At 37.2% G+C, this 26280-nt stretch overlaps 6 protein-coding genes across 10 annotated transcripts; 3 read left to right on the top strand and 3 right to left on the bottom strand.

Annotated features, from left to right (window-relative positions):
• Positions 1–1360: 1360 nt before the first annotated feature.
• On the bottom strand, positions 1361–6757 carry LOC111780623 (mitochondrial outer membrane protein porin 4). Of its 3 annotated transcripts, XM_023661069.1 has the most exons (8): positions 6605–6739; positions 5760–5857; positions 5231–5311; positions 4388–4455; positions 3317–3427; positions 3043–3129; positions 2327–2535; positions 1361–2151 (listed from the first exon to the last, which is right to left on the bottom strand). In XM_023661069.1, the coding sequence occupies exons 3-8, from the start codon at positions 5277–5279 to the stop codon at positions 1845–1847; spliced, it is 831 nt and encodes a 276-aa protein (XP_023516837.1). In that variant the 5' UTR covers positions 5280–5311; positions 5760–5857; positions 6605–6739; the 3' UTR covers positions 1361–1844. The 3 variants fall into 3 exon arrangements, with proteins under 3 accessions (XP_023516837.1, XP_023516836.1, XP_023516835.1); XM_023661068.1 differs by lacking the exon at positions 5760–5857 and having other exon boundaries at positions 6605–6757; XM_023661067.1 differs by lacking the exons at positions 5231–5311; positions 5760–5857; positions 6605–6739 and adding an exon at positions 4874–4977.
• A 985-nt stretch (positions 6758–7742) lies between these two features.
• On the bottom strand, positions 7743–8698 carry LOC111779603. Its single transcript, XM_023659679.1, has one exon. It carries the CDS (start codon positions 8498–8500, stop codon positions 8123–8125), a length of 378 nt encoding a protein of 125 aa, XP_023515447.1. The 5' UTR covers positions 8501–8698; the 3' UTR covers positions 7743–8122.
• Positions 8699–10220: 1522 nt separating this feature from the next.
• On the top strand, positions 10221–17899 carry LOC111779601 (4-coumarate--CoA ligase 1-like). Of its 3 annotated transcripts, XM_023659676.1 has the most exons (6): positions 10221–11245; positions 11330–11528; positions 11911–12124; positions 12201–12303; positions 14150–14370; positions 14471–14653. In XM_023659676.1, the coding sequence occupies exons 1-6, from the start codon at positions 10244–10246 to the stop codon at positions 14544–14546; spliced, it is 1815 nt and encodes a 604-aa protein (XP_023515444.1). In that variant the 5' UTR covers positions 10221–10243; the 3' UTR covers positions 14547–14653. The 3 variants fall into 3 exon arrangements, with proteins under 3 accessions (XP_023515444.1, XP_023515446.1, XP_023515445.1); XM_023659678.1 differs by lacking the exons at positions 14150–14370; positions 14471–14653 and adding an exon at positions 17604–17899; XM_023659677.1 differs by lacking the exons at positions 14150–14370; positions 14471–14653 and adding an exon at positions 13333–13572.
• Positions 17900–19539: 1640 nt separating this feature from the next.
• LOC111780549 (zinc finger protein 7-like) lies at positions 19540–19968 on the top strand. Its single transcript, XM_023660975.1, has one exon. It carries the CDS (start codon positions 19540–19542, stop codon positions 19966–19968), a length of 429 nt encoding a protein of 142 aa, XP_023516743.1.
• A 2357-nt stretch (positions 19969–22325) lies between these two features.
• Positions 22326–23183, top strand: LOC111780548 (nicotianamine synthase-like). The gene has a single exon (XM_023660974.1). It carries the CDS (start codon positions 22326–22328, stop codon positions 23181–23183), a length of 858 nt encoding a protein of 285 aa, XP_023516742.1.
• A 407-nt stretch (positions 23184–23590) lies between these two features.
• On the bottom strand, positions 23591–24820 carry LOC111779693 (xyloglucan endotransglucosylase/hydrolase protein 22-like). The gene is made up of 3 exons (XM_023659810.1): positions 24502–24820; positions 24222–24415; positions 23591–24129 (listed from the first exon to the last, which is right to left on the bottom strand). The coding sequence occupies exons 1-3, from the start codon at positions 24769–24771 to the stop codon at positions 23727–23729; spliced, it is 867 nt and encodes a 288-aa protein (XP_023515578.1). The 5' UTR covers positions 24772–24820; the 3' UTR covers positions 23591–23726.
• Positions 24821–26280: the final 1460 nt, after the last annotated feature.

Genomic DNA, 26280 nt, shown 5'->3' with positions numbered 1-26280 from the left:
AAAAAACATAGAATGGAAGAATGTTTCAAATTTTGTTTTAAAGAGAGGAAAGCATTAATTTTTTTTAGAAACGAGATAATATAAGAAAATTGAAATATTAGTTAAAATTATATTTTTAATAAATAGAAGGTAAAAAAGGGAGAATTTTTTAAAAATGAGAACCTTCTACAGAAGAGGCTATGTTTATAACCCCGTGTATGTGCTGACCTGGACGGCCACGTGTAATACCCTAATCTGATTGTCTGTTGAAAGCTTAATTAATTAATTAGTGATATTATTATAAAATTTGAGGGGGTAATTAAAATAGTTAGGTAGTATGGATTAAGATGAAGATTGATTAGTGGAAAGGTCCAACCACTTCAGTGACCCAATTCTCGTTTTAATTTAACCTAAGATCCATTAACGAATAATATAATGATTTTTTAATAATGACCTATGCGGTTATCTCGAATTAATAATAATAATAACCACCAATTTATTTTATTTAAATAGGATGGAAAAAGTATAAATAAAGAAAGAAGAAGAAAATAAGAAGAAGGAAGGTGAGGGTGACACACAACACAACATAACTGATAGGAATGGATATGGGTTCATGCGATGTCGTCACTTTTGTTTTCTTGTGTTGCTTAAAATAATATTAATTCCATGGTTAAATGGTGGCCTCTTCGTCTTCTTCCTCTGCCTCTGGGGAGTGGCTCTCTGTCCAAAGCAAAGATCCGAATCGTTCGTTCATTTGGGTTCGGACCCAAAATCCACTCTGTTTTGTGCTGATAAAATGGGTCAGACGCAGAGGGTACCCTTTTTGGGGTTTGAGTTAAAAACAGGACTTACCTTACCTTGCCTTACCCACCACGTCAAACGCACAGTACACGTAAACCCATCAGAAACAAACAAATTATACGACGACGCCTTAAATGTGTTGTTGGAAACAACAACAACAACAGAGAATCTTTCTCTCTATTGATGTTATTAGGAAGCCGAAGCAGAAACAGAGAAACAGAGAAGCAGAGAAAGCAGAGAAGCAGAACAGTTGTGAATGGTCCTTCTTCCCTAATCTCTACCTCTTCTGTCAATTAAATTCGAAAAAAAAGCTGGTTTTATTTAATGTGGAAAGACATCTATGTCCCTCTCTCCACAAATTAAGAGCATCTTAAAATTCAAACTATACACTTTGCCCTTCCCCCTATTGCAACTAATCCTCAATGTTTGTTGATCTCCTTGAATTTGGCTATGCTTCGTTCACTTACAGTCACAATTCGGGTCAAAGTCGATTGGTTTGCTCGCACCTGTCATTTTGTAGTTTAACGATATATAATTTCCCCCACCATAATATAAAGTCGGGGATGTTCATGAATGAAGCTGGAGACCAAGAAAAACATTCATAGTGATGTGTCGAGGAGTGTACAATTATACAGAGGAAGAAGCAGATGAACACATTCAATGTTCACATTATTCCCGACACTAGAAAATGAAATTTGAACAATACAAGAATAATACAGAATTTAATGAAATTTAGAGATTCTGAAGCAACCTCAAGGTGGAGAGGACTGTCGGTCTCTTTAGCACTTATGCAATATCAAAGTGAATGGCAAGATGGGACTTGCAAGCAAAATGTGGATCCCTCAATATCCTTTTTTTTCTTTTTTTCTTTTTTTTTTTGTTGCCAAAATTGGTTCCTCTAATCCTAGTTATGTCTCGAAATAATATCTCATGAATACACGGAAGAAAACCTCCTCTTCCAAACACAAATTGTGAAATTCCATAATGAATACTTATGGAAAATCATAATGAGACCAAAGTTATGGATGTTCAATTCATTGAAATGACCTTGCTGGTTCCTCAGATCAAGGCTTCAGAGCAATAGCCAGGCCTAGCTTGGGAGATGAATCGATAGCTTTCGGGTCGTACTCAGCTGACAGGGTTACCAGAGATTTAGGCCTCCATTCTCGCTGGTAAAGCATAGCAGCTTTTCCTTTGTCGGAGAAACGTGTTTTTATAAGCGTAACTGGATCCAGGACATGAGAACTTCCGATGGTAAAGGAGTTTTCTAAGGTGGAGAACCTGTGGGTCATTTCGGCAGCTACCATAGTCTCATTAAGGGGATCCAATGAATGAATATAAGATGCCTTCAGAGCCCGTCCTCTGTCGGTTCTGCATCAACATCGATAAAATTTTAGTTCAACACTAAAAAACAAGATAGAAATAGGGAAATGAAATCAAATTCATATCGACTTCATTTGGAGTAAGAACACCCATAATGAGCTGCAAGGATTGACTAGTTTGTTCACGTGCTAGGAGCCACAATTAGTGATTAAGTAGAACTTACAGTATAAGAGCCGCAGAAAAGTCTGGCTTATTCAAGCTGATTCCAGCATTGTACTTTGTGAATGAAGCAGAAGTAGTATCAAATCCCACATCACCACCTAAACTAAAATTCTTACTACCTATTGCAGCTGAAAATTCCAAAAGTGGACTGGGGTGGAGACCAATACTGGAATCAATGGCTGCATGAGGATGGAAGTACTGAAGATCCAACTGCAATATGCAGTACATACATAAAGTCATTAGCATGAAATTCCTGTTAGTATTCCGTTTACAGTTAATAAATCAGATAACTCCAAGTACAGAGATCAAATGCAGGATTCCCACAATTCCAAGGTCTAACATTAAAAAAAGCTGCAAACATTTTGACAGAGCAGCTATACCCCAGGTAATGTAGGATATGATACTCTGAATCAAGCTTTTCTAACATGTCCAATGATGTTTGAAAGTGAAAAAAAAAATAACAGCGTATCACACTAAATGGATTTTTGCTAGACTGGTGTGTAAATGGAGCATGTCAATGATCAGCGAGTACCAGGGACTCAAGACACCAATACTGGACTTCATTACACCAGGAATACATTGAATGAAGGGCATTTTCTTCATCTACATACGTTACTGGAGATTGTCCGACTGATTTTCAATTATCTCAAATTCGAACATCAACAGTCATGATTTTTTTCTTCTGATGAAAAAAAAGTATCCATACAATTCACGAACCTTGCCAGACTTATGGTCAGGTATTCTGAAGCTAAACGTGGCCTTGGTAGTTGGTAAGATATCAGTCACGGTCACTTTTGTAGAAACCTGAAAAATGTTAAGTTCAGTAAAATCTTGTTGCCTTTGGCTTTGGACATAACGACTATTTTTCTTGAACAGTATATATAGAAAATTTAGCAACTTGAAAAGGCCGCCTAAAAACCGTAGCATAAGCGTATATCTAGAGCTCATAAAAAGTTAGAAAGTATTCAGAAGGCAAGTTGTTCGTCATTACATTTGAATAAGTATCAATTTTCACATCCACGGTTGTCTTTCCACTCTTGTACAGAGAACTGATATCACCAATAAAAATTTGATCCCGCTTCAATCCTGTAGCAGTTAGTCCCTGCATTATGTAATTCAGTTTGGGAAGATTAGATCAAATAGCCTTGTAGAGTTTGTCAAAGAAAAGTTAAAATTGCATTTAGATAGAAAACCAAATCTTGTCGTCATGCAAAGATATTATATTCCTTGGCATTTTTGGATGAATACTAAAGAAAAGAAAACAGCAAATATTACATTGTGATCCCCTTGGCTAGTGTAAAGGTTCTAAAAGGTTAAATTGAAACAAAGGAAAACAAAATAAATATGAAAGAACGAGAACAGATAGGCTAGTGACCTACTTAGGAACGAAGTTCTGTCTAAATATTCAATAGCTATGTTATTTGCTGCATTTAGTTCTAAACAAAGAAAAACGGGAAAAACATAGTCTGAGGTGCGCAAAGGGCTAGAGCAATTTTGTGAGAAAAAAATTATCAGTCAAACGGCTCATGCCACAATCAACTAATATTTCTTACATAAGTTGCCAGAAGACAACAGGAAAAGGATGACTTGAAGGCTTATACAGAACACCAGAACAGTGGTGGTGCATGGATATAGATATATAATGAAACCACTGATCATGAAACAAATATACGGTGTTTTCCATGCCTGATTTATGGAGATAAAACTCTGATAAGAAATTTATAGAATTGGAGTTAATGCCTAGGAAACATAGGTACACATGGAACAAAAAAATAAGTTTTCCTAAATTTTACTAGTTTGCTAAGTTAACTTGATTTCTATACATTTCAGATACATCGATGAAATCAGGAAACTGCTATCAGTTGCAAATTCACAAAAAAAAGAGACACAGTCAATCAAAATAAAGATATTTCAGTATGAAAGTTTTGAAGTTATGAAACATATCAATAGAATTGAAAGAGTTAAACTGCTGGATACCACATTTAAAGAATGGGAATATATGGGTAAAAATAGGGAAGACCATTAATTACGAGAAAAAGAAATAAAGTTGAACCAATAATACCATTCCATTGGAGTTCGGTAGTGATAGGGTAAACTTGTGATCGAAGTTGTAATCTTTAGTCAAGAGGTCTGCAAGGTCACCATCATAGTGAAAGTAAGATTTGGAATTTACAACTATGAGTTAGACCATCACACAAGGATCCATGTGTCACATCAAATAGAATTACAGCATATATTTAAGACACTTTTTAAAACATTATTAAGAACAATTTTCATAGAGAAAAACGAAAGAATATTTGGGTACAAATGGGGAAGATCATTTATTGGTGTCATGACTCATGCGAGATATTACGAACCACCAAAACATCTTCATTGTGAATAGTATGAAAGGATATTAAATGTCATTGAAACAAACCCTTTATAAAAAATAAAAAATAAAATAGGAAAGAAACAAGACACTTCTTTAGAAAAAAATTAATTAGTAGAAATAGAAACTGGTTAACATAAGCCTCTCAGATGTACAAGGAAAAATATCTAAGGTATGTACCTCTGGCCTTTTTGCCGATATCTGAAAATGGTGCTGGAGGACTGCCCATGATTCCACGGAATGGTCAAAGTCTATAAGTTCCTGGATAGAAAGGAAACAATTAAAGGTGTAGTTTTATACCATAGTTAGGCCAAGCATAGATATCAAGGAAGNAGATATTACGAACCACCAAAACATCTTCATTGTGAATAGTATGAAAGGATATTAAATGTCATTGAAACAAACCCTTTATAAAAAATAAAAAATAAAATAGGAAAGAAACAAGACACTTCTTTAGAAAAAAATTAATTAGTAGAAATAGAAACTGGTTAACATAAGCCTCTCAGATGTACAAGGAAAAATATCTAAGGTATGTACCTCTGGCCTTTTTGCCGATATCTGAAAATGGTGCTGGAGGACTGCCCATGATTCCACGGAATGGTCAAAGTCTATAAGTTCCTGGATAGAAAGGAAACAATTAAAGGTGTAGTTTTATACCATAGTTAGGCCAAGCATAGATATCAAGGAAGAAAAACGGACAAATACTGTGTTAGTCAATATTGATATAGCAGAATAAATATTCAAAGAAAGAAAAAAGGAAATCGACGGAATCAGGTTCAAATTTCCATCTATGTCCGACCTCCTTAAGAAAATCAAAGAAATCACATTGAAGTGAAAAGATGAGAATGAGATACTGGTAGATATAAATGAGTATCAGGTTTATTATAAACTTATAACAATTACAAATGTTACACTTCCATTTTATAATTTCCTTTCCAAGTTGTCTTCTTAGAGTAAAACAAAAAGGCTAAATTCCTGTAAGCTCGTGCACAAAGCATTAACCTTCTATACTAGCAACGTAAGGAAGCAACAAGCTGAGGAATAAAAGAAAGACCCAAGGTCTCACATTGTTTTCACCATCCATCAATGAATAACTTTGAATACAGGACACGAGAGAAGCTCTCCGGGCCTATTCCGTGTCAGAACATTTTTGTGGAAGCATCCCTAACAAACCCAACAGAACGCAAATTCAAGCAATGGGCATCAGAAAGTGACCTTTGGCCCTTGGGTGATCAGCATGTTTCTTATATGGCTTTTCTTACTTTCATTCAAATGTCCCATGAAGTGGCATTTTACAAAGTAACAACGAAATTCCCCAGCATGTTTTCTCCGGTAAATTAAGATATTTGAAGTGATGTAATTATTCTTCTCGGAATGAAATATGACTATAGCATCTTTCAACTTCTACGAGAAGGAAAATCTAAGAATCGAGGTACAATCAATAGTCTAAACTCTGTATTTCAAAGCATTCAATAGATAAAATGTCGTCTGAAACCTTCGAATCCTTATCATCTCACATAGGCCACTTCGATTTCCAGGACATTGTTGACAAACTAAGGTCCCCCTACCATGCAGAAAGGGAAATGAAATCTCCATTTCGATGTAACGAATCAGCGGTTCTATGCTAAACGACGTTTATCGCTAAACTGAGATCAAATGGTTTGTCAGGATCATAAAAACAAAATAAACGAAAAGGCAGGCTGAAGATCAAACAAAGCGAGGATTACCTTTAACTAAGAAGAAAGAAATGAGGCAATACGCAAGCTAAACGTCATGCTTAAGAAAAAGATTAACAATTAGGTCGCTAAAGGGCCATTGATTTCCCAGTATAATCATGTAAACTCGAATCAGCTAAGCCGGTAGAGGATTTGAACACCAATATATCGGAAAACAGTAAAGAAAATGACATACCCGCTGCGAATTAATCCAAAAGGTTTCGAAGCAGGAATCGCCGACAAGCCCCGAGTCCTGAAAGCCCTAGAGAATGATGATATCACCACACTGTATCGAGCGATGGGCAACGAGGAGGATGCCAGGTTGGCGCGCGTCCAGGTGAATGCTGCGTCAATTTGAGTACTGATTGCATCGCCACTATAATGCCACGTTGCACCCATTTACGTCATGATTGGTTGATGTGCAACGCAAGTGCTGAATTGGCATTTTTTAATTTGTCTGTGTTGTAATATGCGTCACCGACCGGTTACGTTACCTGTTATGAAACTTACGATACTGGCTAAGCGGCTCGGCTATTAGCCAAGTTAAGTTTCTTCTTTCTTAAACCACACGAGGGAGTAGTGATTTACATAACCTCTTCACAAAGGTTGAACGCAAATATTTAGGTTTCAATTTTATAAAATATAGAATGAGTATTTTTAAAAAAAAAAAAAAAAAAATGAAGGTATTTTTAAAATATTATATATAATATAAATATTGATACAGCTCTATGTCAAGTCAAATCTACGAGCATGTTGAAATATGGATATTGGATAGAATATATACATGTTTGTTGAGGTTTATAGCTGTGATGTCACACATTGGTTGGGAGGAGAACAAACCACCATTTAAAAGGGTGTGGAAATCTTCCCTCAGACGCGTTTTAAAGCTTCGAGGGGAAGTCTAAAGAACCACCATTTATAAGGGTGTGGAAACCTTCCCCTAGCAAACGCGTTTTAAAGCCTCGAGGGGAATACCGAAAAGGAAAGCCCAAAGAACCACCATTTACAAGGGTATAGAAACTTTCTCCTAGCAGACGCACGCATTTTAAAGCTTTGAGGGGAAACCCGAAAGGGAAAGCCCAAAGAGAACAATATCGGCTAGCGGTAGATCTGTGTTGTTACACTAGCAGTTTTAAATTAGCTACAATTTATAAATAAATAACCCTCTTTCTATACAAACTAATATTTTTTCAATTAAAACCACAAATTTTATATATATTAAAAATCACTAACAATATGAATTAGACGCACATAAGCATCCAAAAATAGTAGTTAACTTCCTCCTATAACAAACTAATTTTGCTAATTTATTTATTTAGCGATACATCAAAGGATCCAAATAGATCAGCCAATATATACTTTTCTGAAATAAAAATAATAAATACAATAGAAATAATAAACTAATAATTGCATTCTTTCATTATTCATGGACATTATTCACCAATAAATAAAAACATTATTGAAAATTAAAAAATCAAATTCCTTATATCCCCACCATTGCCTTCAAATTCTCATCCAACAAATCAAATGGGTCTTCTTCTTCTTCCTCAGACCCAAACTATTGGATTGAATTGAATCGAATCAAATCGAATCACATCACCAATCGAAGGACAGTCGATAATGAATCCCAAATCGGAGATCCTTTTGAAAAACAAAAAAAAAATATCAAAGAGACTCCATTAGTTGAAAAGCTTACTTGATATTCACGACGAAATCAAGGAGAAACTATAAGCTGTTTAAAGCTATTCCCACGGCAGTATCGAAGCTCAAGCGAAACTTGGCGCTCGATCCTAAGCTGGCGATAGAAATTGGCTATAAAAGCCTCCGCTCGCTTGTCCACATCATCTTCAGAAGCGTAGCTTGGTGTCCTTTGTAATCCTCGAGATGAAGAATTTGAGTGTTCAGACGACTCTATAATATCCTCTTTACAGACCTTCAAACCCGGGCTTTCGTTGAAGCTAAGCCGGAGATTTCTCGACGAAGTCCGCCCCAACATGGCCGCCAAACGCCAGCTTTGGATGTTGAACTTCATCATAAATTTCAGCTTCTCCACCGCCTTCCTCAGCCGACCCAGCAAGCTAGTCGCCGCCATTTCCGATTCTCTCTCTTGTGTTCTCCGATCTATTTGACTTTTTGTGTTCCTTCCTTAGCTGTTGTTGTTGCTGTAACTGACCGTTAAAATGATGGATAGGTTGGAGGTATTTATAACGGTATTAGCCGGCAAGAACGTTGTGGATATTGGTGAGAAGTTTCGGTATCGACTTGAGAAACAAGAGAAAGTAATGCGTGTGGGATTCGTAGACCGTGGAAAGTCTGAAGTTTGACCCAGTCTTAATTTAATTTGATTTGTTTAATTAGCTTTTTGGCTTCCATGATTATGTGAGGTAATTACGTAAAAAAGATTCCTTTTCTGATTGTTTTAATTAGGATTATAAGAAACTTCTTTACACCTTCCTAATTAATGGGAGATTAACTTAGTAATTATTTTATTTTTACTTTATCCCATTTGTTTAGTTTGAACCATAAACACTCCTAAATTCTATTAGGAATGCATGGTCTCATTGTGATGTCCGTGAAAGTGACGTGGAACCTACCGTTTCTATAGTTTCCGACCACGACAAAAGCCTCAATTATCTAAAGAGCAATCTTTGCCGTTTTTTGATGTGATGCAATGCATTTGTTGCTTTCTTCTTCCCACCATACTTTTCAGCAGATAATCTTGACCGTCCTGGGCAATACGACCAACCTTTTAACTCCCTCGTATTTATTATATATTATGTCAAAATTTAGTGTAACTTATTGTTAGTTTAAATTAGTCATCATGTACCTAATAAATTAATATTTGAAAAATATATTTTAGATATTAATATTTTTTCTTTAAGATTTGATTAATAGTATATTTTGTTTTATTTTTTTTAATTTTAATTAGTTTATATTTTTTATATTTTTCTTATTGGTAAGTATTAATGGGTAGATTGTATCATATTTAAACGTTGTGAATATCGATGAAGATTAAACCTTCGATCCAAATTTTATTTCCCATTCTTAACTCTATATTGTTTCTAGTAACAATATTTTCATATCTATTCACACATTTAAGTGGTAAATATTGTGTCATATAATATATTGGTAGCTTTCAAGTATTATTTTATTTTTGTTTCTTTTTCTCATCTTCATAATTCATATAAGTTTAGGAACAACGATCATTTACATTAGTATAATATTGTCCACTTTGAATATAAATTCTCATGCCTCTATTTTTTATTTTTTCAAAATATCTTGTACTAATGGAGATAATATTCCGTATTTATAAACTCATGATCTCTCAATTATTCTCAAGATGTACACATTCAAAGTTGAGAATCACGGGAAGAAAATTATTTATTTTGACAAAATCATTTATTAAAAATAAGTCAAATCCACATGTTGAAAAAGTAAAGAGAGTTATGATGATAAAATATTGTAACATTTTACTATACCTTAAAGAACATCATTAAAAAAATCAAAATATGCAATGCGTTTGTAAAGGAAAAATGAAGCGATTAAAATTCACCCGATAGATTATATTATAAATATAAATATCTTTATGTTATAAGGTTTGATTTATTTATTTTAAATTTTTGAAAATTGGGCATAAAAATACAAAAATCCATGAAAGGCTCATCTAAAGACAAAGGATTTGATAGTCAATGATAGTGTCAGATTGAAACCATATTCATTTAACCTTTCTAGTAAAGACAAAATCTGAACTAATTATATTTCCATCAATTCTATTATATATGCTTTACCATTTCCAGATGTAATACGAAAAACCCATTATTTATATACTTCTCCAATGGCGGCTGCTGATCCCTCGCCGGAATTCATATTCCGGTCAAAGCTCCCGGACCTCACCATCCCCAACCACCTTCCCTTGCATACATATTGCTTCGAAAGAATCTCCGAATTCAAACACAATCCATGTCTAATCAATGCCGCCACCGGTGACATTTACACGTACGGTGAAGTCCACGTAACGGCCCGCCGAGTAGCCGCCGGCCTTCATAAACTCGGTATCGGAAAAGGGGACGTCATCATGCTCCTTCTCCAAAACACTCCACAATTCGTTTTCGCTTTCCTCGGCGCTTCCTTTGCGTGCGCCATCGCCACCATGGCGAACCCGTTCTTCACGCCGGCGGAGATTGGGAAGCAAGCGGCGTCGTCTGGCGCCAAGCTGATCATAACCCAAGCCGCGTTTGCGGAAAAAGTGAAAATGCTGCCTCAGGAAAACCAGGGGATTTTGAAAGTGGTATTCATCGACTCTCCACCGGAGGGTGGATGTCATTTTTCGTCGTTGACTGATGAGGCAAAAGAGGAGGAAATGGCGGATGTGAAATTCAGCCCGGACGACGTCGTTGCGTTGCCATATTCGTCTGGCACAACCGGCCTCCCAAAAGGAGTTATGCTGACTCATAAGGGATTAGTGACCAGCGTGGCTCAACAAGTGGACGGCGAAAATCCACATTTCCATATCCGAAGTAACGACGTCGTTCTGTGTGTGCTTCCTTTGTTTCACATCTACTCATTGAGCTCGATCGTGATGACGTCGTTGCGAGTGGGAGCTGCGATTTTGATCGTCCAGAAATTCGACATCAATTCCCTTGTGGCCTTGGTGCCCAAATATAGGGTCACCATTGCTACGGTTGTACCTCCTATTGTACTCGCAATGGTCAAGAGTCCGGTTGTAGACCATTCCGACATGTCGTCCATACGGATCGTGTTGTCGGGAGCCGCACCGCTGGGGAAGAATCTTGAAGATGCCTTTAGAGCCAAGCTTCCCCACGCCATTCTCGGCCAAGTAAATAACTAATACCATCCATTCTAGTTCTACATAAAACTGTTAATTTGGTCTATACAAAATGAAATTTTAAAATAATTATAGGGATATGGAATGACTGAGTCAGGATCGGTGTTGACAATGTCATTGGCACTTGCAAAGGAGAGATTCGCAATCAAGTCGGGAGCTTGTGGGACTTTAATGAGAAATGCAGAGATGAAAATTGTAAACCCCGACACAGGAGTTTCTCTTTCAAAGAATCAACCCGGAGAGATTTATGTTAAAAGTCCTCAAATGATGAAAGGTATGCGATACATTATTTTTATGAAATTTACACCTTAACTCGCACGATTAAGTTTGATATATATAATATTTTAATATTCGTTAATAAAAAGGGTTTATAATATATATGACAAAAAGGAGGTAGTGGCAGCTGATGTAAGTAATTAATGCCGCCTAACCATTCCACAAGAAAAAAACGTTACTTATTAATACCGCCTAGGTAAGGACGTCATTTCATTTGTTTGGATTTGGAAGGGTCAATATGGGCCCACCTCACAGTCATTGGGCCTAATGGGCTCATTGTAGTGACCAAACCAAGCCCGAAAAGATCGAGAGAGCCCATTACATTAGTGTGTTCTGTTTCACCGTCTGAGTTTTGATTGGTTGAACTCAACACGAACCAGGGTACCTCAACGACGAGGAGGCCACGAAGGGTATAATCGACGAACACGGATGGCTGCACACCGGCGACATAGGGTTAGTTGACGACGACGATGAGGTCTTCATCGTCGATCGTCTCAAGGAACTGATCAAATACAAAGGCTTCCAGGTAGCGCCGGCGGAGTTGGAAGGCCTGCTCATTTCCAACGTCCACATTGTCGACGTTGCGGTTATACCGTATGTCAGCATTCTCGATTCTGCTCCTTCACCCTCACCTTCTCGGTTTAATTACTCTCTACTTTTTTTAATTCAGTATGAAAGATGAAGTAGCTGGAGAGGTTCCTGTTGCGTTCATTGTCCGGTCAGACGGTTCCAACATCACCGAGGATGAAATTAAGCAATACATCTCCAAACAGGTGAGGTCTCCAATTTTGGCCTTAATTTCATGTTTTTAAGTTTAATATCTTATTAGCTTTTACCCATTGATGGAGATTTTAGCGTCGATTTCACCGAATAATTAGGTAACCTTACGTTTATGATATAACTCATCGTAGGCCCCTGCTCTTTCGTTTCCCTTCCTGTTTGGCTATAATTCCTTAACCTTTAATGTCTATGCCTACCTTAAAAAAAAAAAAAAAAAAATTAATGTCTATTTGATCAATACCCATCCAAAAATTCTAATAGCTGGTTGAATTTTAATATTGTGATTTGGGTTCATGGAGGCTAATGTGATCCAAAGTGTGGAAACCTTTTCGTAGAAGATCTAAAAGGCAAACCAAAAAAATATTATCTATCAGCAGTGGGCTTGATCTAAAGGGAAAACCAAAAAAATATTATCTATTAGCAGTGGGCTTGGGCCATTACAAATAGTATCAGAGTCAGACGATGTGCCAAGGGCGCTAGGTCTACAAGGGAGGTTGATTGTGAGATCCCAAATCGGTTGGAGAAGGGAACGAAACTTTCCTTTCAAGGGTGTGGAAACCTCTTTCCAGTATACGAAACATTCCTTTCAAGGGTGAAGAAACCTCTTTCCAGTAGATGCGTCTTAAAACTTTGAGGGGAAATCCGAAAGGGAAAACTCAAAAAAGGATAATATATGCTAGCAGTGGGTTTGAGCTATTACAAATGGTATAGAGTCAATCACCTAGCGATGTGCAGCGAGGATGCTGGCCCCCAAGAGGGGTGGATTGTGAGATCCCCCATCAGTTGGAGAGGGAAATGTTTCTGATAAGGGTGTAGAAACCTCTTCCCTAGATGTGTTTTAAAACCTTGAGTGGAAGCCATTACACACAATATCGAAGGCTTAGACATCTATAGAAAACCTAAGAGGTTTTTTATGTTTATAAGTTCAAAAGCCTAATAAAGCCTAACTTAATAGTTTAATCTTAATTGAAATCTCGGAGATGTGATACATGGATTGTAACTATTGAGGACGTGGGATGCAGGTTGTGTTTTATAAGAGGATTAATCGCGTCTTCTTCGTGGATTCCATCCCTAAAAGTCCTTCTGGAAAAATCTTGCGGAGACAACTTAGAGCTCTGCTCCCCGCCAGTATTCCAAACTAGACACCAAACTCTACAACCCCAAATAATTCAAATCTCTCTCTTTCTTTCCATTGCGTGTATGTAAAATAGAGAGAAGGATCTTCTTTGTGGATTATGTTTATATAAAGTTCTGTTCTCGGAGAGTTTTGTCTCTAACTTTATCGTTTAAGCCTTTTGAATCAATATTGAATTAGCCCTTGGTTGGCCTTAAGACCAAACCTGTTGTATCAAACTTTTATTGATTTTTGTCGTCTAACTCGAATATATTTCAACTAGTTACCAAGAGCTAAAAAAACATGTTATCGAACTAATAAAAAAATTATTATTAAGATATTAAGTTTACTATTGGCAATGCACCCATATGAAAATTCTGATGAATAAACAAAATATAGAGCCTCACTGATTGTACTGTAAAACACAAGATCTCCACATCACATAGCACAAGACCCTGCGCGTAGTGACAGATAAGAGTGCATCTCCTTTTCCAGAACATTGTTCAATGTTTAGGTCCACTGCTAGTCACATCGTAGAGGACCAAATATAAGAAGTCGATCCATTTCAAAGGTTAATAAAATAAATTGAATTCCCATCTATATATATATATATATACTGAAATACAAAAATTTAATAACCACGCACGTAAAAAGATGGATATCTTCAGTTGGTGTGTAAAGTGATTGTCCAAAACGAGTAAAAGGCAACCTAACTTTCATCCCAGGAACTCGTTTTGCAGTGCCGCCAATGCAGCAAAGTACTAAAAAAGAATAGGCTTGTATGGAGATTTATAAAGCTGCCTAGCTTTGATTTTGGAGTGGAAGCACTTCGCTTCTTTGGATCACCGTGGCCAAAATCCTCTCGTTCTCTGATTGCCCAAATGGAAATGGTGCATCAGGTTACAATATTATTGCGCCCCATCATATCAGAACACAGTACTACTTTGTGAGTAATCGGTATTTACATCTCAAACAAGTTAATGCTCTTGTTCAATTTTCTTTTCTTACCATGTCACACCCACCCACCCTCTTCGTTGGTTTGATAGAAACCCAAGTGTTGAAGAAGCCATCAAAGAGAGGGTCACCACAAGCTTAAAGACAATTGAGAAGAACTTCAGATAAAACTCTACCACACTTTGGTTCGTGAGGGTGGGATGGACATATAAATGGAAGACACAACTGAAGATGTTCTAACAACCTAGATCCATCGCTAGTAGATATTGTCATTTTTGAGTTTTTCAGTTTGGGCTTCCTTTCAAGATTTTGAAAACGCGTCTACTAAGAAGAGGTTTCCACACTTTTATAAAGAATATTCCGTTCTCCTCTCCAATTGATGTGGGATCTCACAATCCACTCCCTTCGGGCCTAGCGTCCTCGTTGACGCTCTTTTCCTTTTCTAACTAATGTGGGACCCCCAATCCACTTCTTTTCGAAGCCCTGTGTCCTTGCTGACACACCGCTTCGTGTGCTACCGTTGACACAACCTTATCCTTCCTAATATGTGGACGATAAAGTGTAATAGTTTCCTTTTTTAGGTGCCATCCAGGAGAGGTAGAAATGATGGTCTCTGTTCCCATCTTACTGTATGCATAAATGGCTTTGGTGCCTCATTTATGATGGCTTTTCCGTTCAGGGAATTTTTGTGAGAGCTAGATTTACATAAACTGAGCTGAGTGGTGAAAACTCAGCATCCAAAAGCCGATGTGTCGATTTCTGATGTCAGTTCGTGTTGCCTTTTTTGTCTGCCACAGTTGAACTCCCGATACCTTTTTCCCCCACCATGGCTTTTGTCATTCCCTGCTTTGCTTTCCTTCTTTTCGCCTCAGTTCACGTCCGAACAAATAAAAGTGAAAAGAAAAAGAAGAAAAGGTGACTCAACCACGACCTGCTCATTGGTTGCTCCATAAAATGATGAGACTGAAACTGAACATGGCTGGCCTTATCATCCATCTTTTCTTTCTATACTTTCACAGACGTTATATCTTCTCTTTTTGCCTTTTTCCACCCAACAGGTGCGCCTATTCTACATCTGAATCTTGATTTTCAAGATCTTATTCGGTCGATTTGTTAGATTGAATTGATTTTGAATGATACTCTAATTAGACTGCTCACCGACTAACAATCAAGCAATCAGCCTTTTCATTTTTGTGGTTGTGGTTGGAATGATGGATATTGCAATCGTGATACACGTTGTTTAGGTGTAATTTTGAGATAAGATGTGTAAGAATGAGCTCCACAGGTTGAAACAGGGTCTGAGAGAAGTGGTGTGTGTTTGAAAGCACAAAGCAAAGCACATGGAAGAGATAAATAGATAGATGGGGGAAGTACTTTTTAGGGGAGCACACGGGGGAAAATCACTCCTTGCATGGGCCATGCAGGCGCAGAAATGGGTTGAGTTGCAAGCAGCAGGAATATTATAATTAGATGTGCTTTCCTTGTTTCAAACAAAAAGCGCATCATTTTGCTTTTAATGCCGCCAAACCATCCAATCCACTCACTTTCGTTAATGGATCCCAATTGTAAGTTACAGCCTCAGGAGGTCGGAGAAAGTGGTAGCATGTGTTAGGGGAAGAGCGTTTAGATGGGGGGCCCTATTTCTACTGCTCTTAAGAGAATCCTAACAACATTGCGACAACCATGGAAAAGAAAGGGTTGGGATTAAACTTTGATATGACACTTCATAATCAAGTCAGTCCTAAGCTTTTGAATTTTCAACATCCATAGTTCCATCGTTAACAGCAAAAAAGGTAATTTGCAGACGCCCTCTATGTAAAAGAGCAAAGAGGGAGAGAGTTTTAGATGAAATTAGCAAATTACCGACTAGTGAGTCTTGTGTGTGTATTTGTAAACCTCTTTTTCGATCATTAAAACAAAGCCAACAAGCACGAACATGTCCACCACCCTTTTCTCTCAGTTCCCTTTGTTAATGCCTATCCTAGAATGAGAAACAGAATTAGGGAGAGGGTCCGCCCACTTCATTCCTGTCTACATATGATCTCAACTTTGCACTTTTCCCATGTGAAGATCCCTTCAATTCCTCTCCCTTTTTCTATGCACACATAATTTCTCAGATTAAATGTGCTTTCCACTGGTTGGTTGGTAAACTAATGGAATAACTCTAACCGTTCAAGGTCACCACTAGTAGATATTGTTCGTTTTGACACGTTACATATCGTCGTTAGTTTCATAGTTTTAAAATGCGTTTACTAGGGAGAGGTTTCCACATCTTTATAAGGAATGTTTCGTTCCCCTCTCTAACCGATGTTGGATCTCATAATCCACCCCCTTAGGAGGCCAGCGTTTTCGGTGGCACACCGCCCAATGTCTGATTATGATACCATTTGTTATAGCTCGAGACCACCGCTAATAAATATTGTCCGCTTTAGTCCTTTACATATTTTCGTCAGCCTCATAATTTTAAAACGCATCTATTAGGGAGAGGTTTTCACATCTTTATAAGAAATGTTTAGTTCCCCTCTCTAGCCGGGTGGGATCTCACAATCCATCCCATTAGGGGCCTAGCGTCCTTGGTGACACACCGCCCAATGTCTAGCTTTGATACTATTTGTAAAAGTTCGAGGCTACTGCTAATAGATATGTCTTCTTTGACTCCTTATATATCATCGTTAGCCTCACGATTTTAAAACGCGTTTACTAGAGAGATGTTTTCACACTTTTATAAAAAATGTTTTGTCTCTCTCCGATCGACGTGAGATCTCACATCTCACACCCACGTTCTCTCTTGGTTTGGTAGCCATTACTTTTTGAAAGAAAAAAGGGAATTCAGGTTTCATTGAAATTTTCTATTTAAAAACATCCAGGTACTGAAGATGGGCAAGTGAAATGAACTAGTAAGAAGCTTCATTACACTTTCTCCGAAAGAAAAGTTTCAAAGAGTAAGGATAGAGAAACCCCTTATTTTTATTTTTAATCATCAAAACATAATACTGATCAGAAGGTGTCTAAAAATGAAATCTTTTAAGACGGAATTGAAAATGAGTGACCCGGATCATTGTACTTTGACTCAGCCATTTTAATTCAGAAGAAAGGACTGATTCCATGTGTTTATTATCTGAACCCAATTAAGAGAGAAGAATGTACGAGGAAAAAGTACACAGATCATTTATAATTACACCATATCTTCTAATTTGATTTGTGTATAACTGTTGGCTTCTCAAGGTACAAGATCAAACAGATTTCAGTAACTCAGTTAGTGTACTGTGGAAGGGAATTAGTGTCCATTGCAGGCTGCAGACCAAACTGACGAGGAGTTAAACACAGCGGTCTCTGATTCAAAGACATCACCGCAGACACCGCCAAAGCTGCGAGATTATGATCCCCCAATCATCGTCTTAAGGCACATTTGTTTATTTATGGTTGTCGTTGATGGATCAAATTATTATATTAACAGTCCGAAATAACAGAATTGACTTAATTGCGTCAGGCATTCATTAGTTTATAGAATTTGAGTAAAACCCATGTGCTTGGTTCAGTTTTTTATTGAGAAATCATTGATATGGATGAAATGCTTTGAAAGTTTAGAGAGAGAAGTCATATGAGATGTGAAGTAGAAAGGTGAAAAGATTAGCAGCCATTGGTGGCTAAGTTATCTTGTCTGGTAGTTGATGCACGAACTTTTGTGTCCTACGCCTCATTGTATCATTGACGAGATGGAAAGATCCCATAAACACTTTCACAGGATATGCCATCGATGTGTTGTTGTGTTGGGTCCGATCTCGGTCACTTTTTTAATATATCAATTGAATATGTTATTGACATGATTATGGGTCAAATCACGGCTTGCCACATGGACCGAATACCTCAAAACATGTCTAAACTAAGTCCAAATGACACCTAAGTGAAAGGAAGTCACCATCTAAGTCATTTCCAACCTAACACAAAACATAGCGTCGAGTTGATTTGCTCATGCTCGGTAGATTCTCGCTACTCATTAGATGCAAGCTCACAAGTAAAAGAATTCTTACATGTTTAAGAGCATCGCTTCACAAAAGTACAAAATCTCAGGATAGTTCACCTCGACACTTACTTTAAATGCAATCTAGCTTAAGCGTACAAGACGTTGATTTCATTATTTCATATTATTCAACAAATTCTTATATTTTCAAATAATATTAATAAATTAAATTAGTTCATTTCCATAAAAAAAATAAAAATAAAAATAACCAATAATTTCATTTGTCCTTAAATGCTTAGTGGTTGCTAATCAATTCCAAAGTACAAATTTAATATGTTGCTAATTGGAAACGTACTTTATTAGCTCAATATTAAAGTTCTCTCTCTCTCTCTCTCTATAGATATATATATATATATATATATATAGTCCACGTGGCACAATGTTAGCAGTGGGCATATATAATCAGTGGTTTAATAATTAATCAACACTGTGGGGCGGCGGGTTCAATGAACCGTAGGACAAATATTTAGGTTTGAATAAAGATATCACTGAATTATTTGAATAAAACAAAGTGAAAAAGGATGTGGCATGTCAGGTCTACTCAAACTCAACATCATTTATCCTTTTTAATCATTTATTGCTTAAATTAGAATTTGACCATTTCATAATTTATTTTAACCTCAACCTATATAATGCCATATAATTACTTAATAATCTTATTTTAGATTCTAAATGAATAATTAGTTAGGAATACATATACATAATTATGAGTGCTGAGAATTGAGGATTAATGACATAAAATTAATTGAGCAGAAAAACGTTGTGGACACGATGATTATGATAATACTAAACACACAGAGATTGGTCTGTTTATTTATAACATTTTGGCGATACATGTGGGGGTAAGTGCAAAGGAAATGGCAGTAACCATTGTTTTGTTTTAAAATATTGGTTTATAAACCGACAACCAATTTGAGTGCTGCCATTACCGGAGCCGACAACCATTGGATCCTCACTGATTTTTTCGAACCCTTTTGTCTGCGTCTATGTCCAAACCCCATCCATTTTTAGTTGCACCAATAGTGAACCCTTTAATCTCATATAACCCATCACAAAGTTTTCATTTTTCTACAAAACCCACTTCTCATTTCCCCTTTTCCTTCAAACCCATCTCCTCAATTTTCGTTTTAACTCTTCTTTATGGAGTTTAAGCACCATCAGCAGCTCAACCTTGAGCTGGTTCTAGAGCCATCTTCGCCTTCCTCTTCAGCTCCTGTGAGTCCAAATTGCGAGGCAGCCAGGGTTTTCTCGTGTAACTATTGCAAGAGGAAGTTTTATAGCTCGCAGGCGTTGGGAGGTCACCAAAATGCTCATAAGCTGGAGAGGACGTTGGCCAAGAAGAGCAGGGAGATGAGGGCGTACCGAGGAGACCATGGAAGCAATAATGTTATGATGAAGTCAAGCCATTTGTGGAAAGTTGAGACTCTAACAGCGCCACCACCTCTTGTAATTGATGGTGGGAGAGATCAGATAAGGGCTTTTCCAGCTGATCAAAATCTTCTTCTTCATCATCATCATCATCAACAAGCTGATGATATTGGCCATCTTGACTTGTCTTTAAGGCTCTGAGTTTCTTTCTCATTTTTTTAATTTTACCTATAAATTTGTGTAATGATTGAAACCCCACCAAAAGGAGTGAGTGATGGATTGAGAAGTGTATTTTATGTTCCATGAATTTCCCAAATGTTATATGATCATGGCTGGGTTTCATCCTTGCAGACGTTCATTTCTCGCTAATTTAGATGGACAATATCATATCATTTTGGAGATACGTGATTCCTAACAATTACATGTATAAATCGACAAATTGAAACACTTGAATTGAATTGTGGTGAGGTTAAGTTAATCAAAGACAACACAGTTCGAGGGGTTCGATTCATGCTAATTTTTCATTGCATGCATTATTATCAATAATACTCTATCACAATTACTTAAATCAGGATGCATACATGTTTACTGTTATGGGATTCCATTTTCTGGTTAAAGAATGTTTGTTCATTAGATTAAGAGTTGAAAGGGACAAATTTTTAATGAAAGTTGGTTCTAATTTTGTCTCTGCTAATTCATATGCTTGGTAGCTTAATGTAATTAAAGCTAAAGAAAGCATTAATGTTAGTTCCTACTAAAATGCAACACAATATCAAGTGAGGATCACCAAGTTGGATAGATTTATAGATATGTTTACCAAATGCATGGTTGTTGCATCTAAATTTAAAGCTTCATACTTTATCAAACATTTAAAGAAAACAAACTTTTACATGGGCTGTTTACAAAACTTTATAAATCGCTAAAAAAAAGTTACTCGTAACCATCCAGTGACGAGCTCTGATACCATTTATAACAGCTCAAGCTCGCTCCTAACAGATATTGCCCACTTTAGCCAGTTACATATCACCACCATCAGTCTCACAGTTTTAAAACGTGTCTATTAGGGAGAAGTTTCTATAGCCTTATAAGGAGTACTTCGTTCCTCTCTCAAAACCCACCTTCCTTGGTGACCCAGCGTCCTCGCTGCATACGGCTTGTTGTCTAGCTTTGATATGGTAAGGTATTTTCAATTCTACACATATATAAGCGTTTATGACTTTTCTTTAGGTGTCGATTCAAAATAAAGATGTTGATACCAAGATCTTTCTCGTTCGATAATCTCAACATAGTTAATAGTTACCCCTCCAATTTCTTTCAAGAAATAGTTTAGAACTTCTATTTTTGATCTCATTTAAAGTGAGAAGAGGAGGGCAAAGGCAAAGGCAAAGGCAAAAGGTGTTAAGTATTGATGTGTGGCATTGTAAATTGATTAGAAGAGAAAAGAATGTCTATTGTGAGCAAAGCACATAGCAACTCCAAATGAGAAGATCTTTCCCTTTAAGAGACTAACTTTTACGAAGCAAGAGCTTCCCAACTCCCCAAGCTCAAGAACATCAACCCACAAAAAATAATGAAACAACTCATCTAATTGGAGCTAACAAAAATGCAGCCTTAGTTTACACGTAAATGAATAAGAATAGCAAGCGAGGGCCCCAAGTTCCTTGTTTAGACATACCTCACGCTGCTACCAACCCATTAATAACCCTATCTTCCCAACCTACATTTTCTCCAACCTTACCTTAATTTTCAACACTTCAATAATTCAATCCATCCTCCATCCCGACTTTCTAATCGTTTCGGTTTAATTCTCTCCATTCTTCAAACCCACCTCGTGAACAATTACAAATCTTTCTAAAAAATAATATTTCTGTAGCTAAATGAATAAGACACGTAATCATACATTCATCGTACACGAGAACATCCAACCATTCCCAGGCATGCATTAGGCTGTGTCGTCCTCAACATATAAATAAATATTTAATGAAGAACATAGGGATGGCAACTAAAAGTTTCATATTTAGACTTCCCCGAAAAGTTTGAACTTGTTGTTAATGAATTAATAATAATGTTTCAACTCGTACATGTACTTCAAACAATTATTTAATCTCTAATTAGAAAATTGTTGTATACATAAATGCATGAAAAGAGTGCATTTTCCATGCCTTGCAAGTATGAACACAAACCCTTTAAGCAACTTTCATTTTCATGCATTCAAACTCATAATATATATAAACTCAGTATCATATAAGCCCAGTTGAGCTAGGGAAGAACTATCTATATTTGTTATGAACATGAGATTTGAATAATTTTGTTCATTAATTATCTAAATATATACATAGTTGGTGGTTGTTTATTGAAATGATTTGAGTTGTTATGTGGGTTCAACTCCTTTCATAAATGGAAAAAAGTAATTGAAAGGGACTCCCAAAATAATATTATAGTTGAGATTTATTCACCTCCATGGCCCTATAAATATTTGAATTCCTTAAACCTTTAAACACCAACAAAACCAAGAACACATTACAAAGATTGTCTTACACTTCCCTTCATTACTTTTCATGGCAGCCCACCAGATTCTTGGCACCGAAACCGATATCTCCGAGGAGTTTTTGATAGCTCGAATCATCGACCTTCATGGAAGCATCTCGAGGCTTGAAACCCTAAAGCCATGCAAGGAAGTGAACGGCCTGTTCACCAAGCTTGTGAAATTTTGCATTTTGCCTTGTTCAATAGATGTCACCACATTGCCACCCCATTTACAAGCCATTCGTGAGAGCCTCATACTTTTATGTGGCCGAGCCGAGGGGTTACTCGAGTTAGAATTCTCGACCATGCTCGGAAAAATCCCGAAACCTCTCAACAATCTTACTCTATTTCCATATTATGACAACTACATCAAATTAGCCCACCTTGAATACAAGATATTGATTGACAATGGAATTGTGAATCCTAAAAGGGTAGCTTTTGTGGGGTCCGGTCCTCTTCCTCTAACTTCCATTATATTGGCCATGCAGCACATGAAGAACACGTATTTCGACAACTACGACATCGATAGCATGGCAAATGAGGTGGCGGGAAAGATCGTGGCTTCGGACGGTGAGTTGGAGGGAAGAATGAAGTTTTGGACGAGGGATATTGTTGAGGTAGGAGAAGAGCTTGAGGGATACGATTGTGTGTTCTTGGCAGCTCTTGTGGGGTTGAAGAAGGAAGATAAAGTGAAGATTTTAAGTCACTTGAGAAAGTATATGAAACAAGGTGGGGCTTTGGTTGTGAGAAGTGCTAAAGGAGGTCGAGCCTTTTTGTACCCTGTGGTTGACGTCGCCGACATGGCTGGCTTTGACATTCTCTCTATTTTTCATCCCTCCGATGATGTCGTCAATTCCGTTCTCTTGGCTCGCAAGCCTATACTCATATGATATTGAGCTACGTTTCAAGTGAATCTATGTCGTGTTTTCTTTTATTTATTTACATGTTTTGATGTCGTGTGTACTTCTTCATGTACTAAATATTATTGAGTTTAATATGAATCAAATTGTGTTGTGAAATTCTAATACGAATAACATTTTAAGATCTCAAATATTAGATTCAAAGATTACAATTGGTATTTTTTAAACTAATTATTTTTATAATTTAAATTAAATTGTATATTTTAGCTTTTTTTAAGCTACCCTTCACAATATTATTTAGAGCGCTATTTTGGGCCGAACGAAATAAAATCCGAGCCCAGTGTCTCACTGGATCAAAACATTTCTGGGCCCAAACTCAAATATCTGTTCTAGCTCTTCAAGATTCGATTCGATTCAATTCGATTTAGAACAATTCAATTCAATTCAATTCTCTCTTTATTTCATCGATAATAGTATGTTTTAACATATAAAAAATATTGTGTATACAAATACAATAGAAATGAATATTGGGCAAGAACAGAACAGTAGAATCATGAATCAAAAGAATTAAACTCAGGCAGTGGCATTGCATTCGGGAGGCATGCCCTGAGGAAATCGCTTAATATCGGTGCAGTAATTGTAGATCATGTAGTTCTTTTGGACCCAGTTCATCCTTCCTTGGCTGTCGGAATCCAGTTCCTGAGAGAACCACGACTTGTCGTCGGAGGTCGGCTGCGAATTCGACCCACAAGACGACTGTCCCGATGACCAAATGCAAGCGTTTTCATTGAAGTTTCTGTAAGATGCGGTGAATGGAGCCTGAGTCCAATCGGTCTTCACTAACCCACCTCTGGTTGCCCAATCATCGGCGTTCCAGAGACTGGATTGAAGCCTCATGGGCTGATTTTTGGGGAATGCAACGCCAATTGACTCCTGGTTCTTGAACTCTCTAATGGGTGTGCCGTCCACGTAGAAGCTGTAAAGCAAAAACAGAGCAAATTTCAATTTCAATTGCGATTACAATTCACACTTTTGGTTGGAGTGGATAATTGAATTTAGAGTGCTTACACAATGCGCTGGGGATTCCAGAGAATTGAATAGGTGTGGAAATCAGCAGTTGGGTCGAACCAGAGATGGAACTGCTGCTCTCTGTTGCCCTTCCCCTGGCTGAACACATTGGTGTGAACAGTGTAAGGATCGCCGCTCAGATTCCCCAAAAACTCGAAATCGATTTCGTCCCACGCAGACCCTTCTGAGCGCAACTGCAAATTCATAAAACAAAGACGAATGTAAGAATCGGAATGAGCGAGCATCCACTGTAAAAGAAGATTCAAAGTGTAAAACGTACGTAGTAGGCAGTGACAGTGCCGGCAGAGTTGCCAGGAACGAGCTTGATTTGCATATCGATTTTCCCATATAAATACTCATTCCTGGAGCGGAAGCCAGAGCCAGAGGCTCTGTCGAGGGACAGAGAAAGAAGGTCGCCATTGTTGAGAATCTGAGCGCGGCCATCTCCCCAGGTAATATCGGTTGATTGGTGGAAATTAGCAGCGGCAGAGGAAAGGAGGGAGGCGGCGGCGAATAGTAGAGGAAGCAGGAAAGCAGTGGATGAGGCCATGTTGGTTGATTTGGAATTGCAGTGTGAGATGAAGAGGGAAGAAGGAAGCAGGGGGTTATATATAGCGAGGGATGAGGAAGGCGGCCAATGGGAAAGGCAAACGCGGAGAAGGTTCATTGGAATGCTGCGTACAGCTGGAGATGGTTGGGTTTGGGGAATCATCCTAACGCATAAAGCCTGCTACGCGGTTCGCACCGCCTCCTCCACTCCACCACGATCACACCATACAAATTTTATGTCACAATATTAATTTTCCTTAAATGCTTAATAAATCCATTTATATATATATATATATATTTTTTTAAAATTAATAACTTATTAAATGCAAAATTGATTTTTTTTTTTTTTTTTTAATTCAAGGTGTAAACATGATAGATTAGGAAGGACAGAAAATAGTCTTCCAAAATAAAATTGAATTTAGAAAAGTGGCTTAATTTGACAGCTGTGTATTGATTCAATTGTTTGTAGCGTCTTCCAATTAGTTTGAGTGAAGATGGAAAAGTCTTTTCTGTTTTATCTCCATGAAATTCTTCATTTATTTTTACAAAAATTTAAACCTAGATTTCTGACGAGTAATTTAAAGATTAAATTCTTTGAATAATTTATCCTCTATTATTATTATTATTTTTGAATAGAGTTATTTTAAAAAAATTATTTTTCAATATAATGTTGGTAAATAATAAATCAATATACTTTTGTTTATATATATATATATATTTGAAAATACATTTCTAGAATAAAAGTGGAGAATATAATATAGTTTAAATTTTAAATTTTAAAATATTGAAGAAAGAAATAATATAATAATAATAAGGGATGGGACGGTGAATATGGGATCCAGCTGGAGATGCAGGTAGAGGATAGTAGATGAAGCTTCTTACGCGGGTTCCTCTGAACCACCGTCTTCGGTGTTTCTTTGTTTGCTTTTGTAATGTGCACCATCTCCCGCGCTAGTGCGTGTTACGGTCATGCTCGTTCAAGGCGTGTTTCTCATAGCCGTATACCCATGATAAGTCAAGCTCTTTATATCTTTCCATGTTCTAGTATTTTACTTTTGTATTTATAGGAAGTACGACGTTTCGGTCTTTTCTATGTTACTGTGCTAACAAAGCTATGATATCACTTGTCACAATCGCACTCTTGATAGTAGCGGACTTGCGATTGTGCGGCACTCACTTTCCAACGACAAGTGAGCTAATCCAATTCGTTCTTATGTCACCTACAGGCAAGCGACGTATGCTCGAGCCTCTGACCTCGATTTAAGAAGAAGGTTTTAGAAAATGAGGGTAGAGAGAGATTTTGAAAGATACGTTATATATGCAAGCAAGAGAGTAACAACAACTGCTCATAATATATAATTTTTGGGAATGAGAAGTTGACAACTAGTGCTAGGGCATTTCATGTATGTCAGGCTTAAGACATGATTTTTTCAAAACGTCATGCTTCCTAAAAATACAAAAGTAAAATATTAGAACATGAAAAGACATAAAAGTTTTGGCTTGTCATAGG

This window comes from Cucurbita pepo, chromosome LG18, assembly GCF_002806865.2.
Source record: "Cucurbita pepo subsp. pepo cultivar mu-cu-16 chromosome LG18, ASM280686v2, whole genome shotgun sequence".
NCBI lineage: Eukaryota > Viridiplantae > Streptophyta > Magnoliopsida > Cucurbitales > Cucurbitaceae > Cucurbita > Cucurbita pepo.
The sequence above is the reverse complement of the archived record's forward strand: the minus strand, read 5'-3'. Positions and strand labels throughout refer to the sequence as shown.

Excerpts from the sequence above, each read along its gene's own strand:
- LOC111780623 (XM_023661068.1), bottom strand. The coding sequence starts at position 5,279 with ATGGGCAGTCCTCCAGCACCATTTTCAGATATCGGCAAAAAGGCCAGA. Across the intron at positions 4,456-5,230 it reads TATCGGCAAAAAGGCCAGAG|ACCTCTTGACTAAAGATTAC; the intron begins GTACATACCTTA and ends GTGACCTTGCAG. Across the intron at positions 2,152-2,326 it reads TTTTCTGCGGCTCTTATACT|AACCGACAGAGGACGGGCTC; the intron begins GTAAGTTCTACT and ends ATGTTGATGCAG.
- LOC111779603 (XM_023659679.1), bottom strand. The coding sequence starts at position 8,500 with ATGGCGGCGACTAGCTTGCTGGGTCGGCTGAGGAAGGCGGTGGAGAAG.
- LOC111779601 (XM_023659676.1), top strand. The coding sequence starts at position 10,244 with ATGGCGGCTGCTGATCCCTCGCCGGAATTCATATTCCGGTCAAAGCTC. Across the intron at positions 11,246-11,329 it reads CCCACGCCATTCTCGGCCAA|GGATATGGAATGACTGAGTC; the intron begins GTAAATAACTAA and ends AAATAATTATAG. Across the intron at positions 11,529-11,910 it reads AAGTCCTCAAATGATGAAAG|GGTACCTCAACGACGAGGAG; the intron begins GTATGCGATACA and ends AACACGAACCAG.
- LOC111780549 (XM_023660975.1), top strand. The coding sequence starts at position 19,540 with ATGGAGTTTAAGCACCATCAGCAGCTCAACCTTGAGCTGGTTCTAGAG.
- LOC111780548 (XM_023660974.1), top strand. The coding sequence starts at position 22,326 with ATGGCAGCCCACCAGATTCTTGGCACCGAAACCGATATCTCCGAGGAG.
- LOC111779693 (XM_023659810.1), bottom strand. The coding sequence starts at position 24,771 with ATGGCCTCATCCACTGCTTTCCTGCTTCCTCTACTATTCGCCGCCGCC. Across the intron at positions 24,416-24,501 it reads GCACTGTCACTGCCTACTAC|TTGCGCTCAGAAGGGTCTGC; the intron begins GTACGTTTTACA and ends ATGAATTTGCAG. Across the intron at positions 24,130-24,221 it reads TGGAATCCCCAGCGCATTGT|CTTCTACGTGGACGGCACAC; the intron begins GTAAGCACTCTA and ends TTTGCTTTACAG.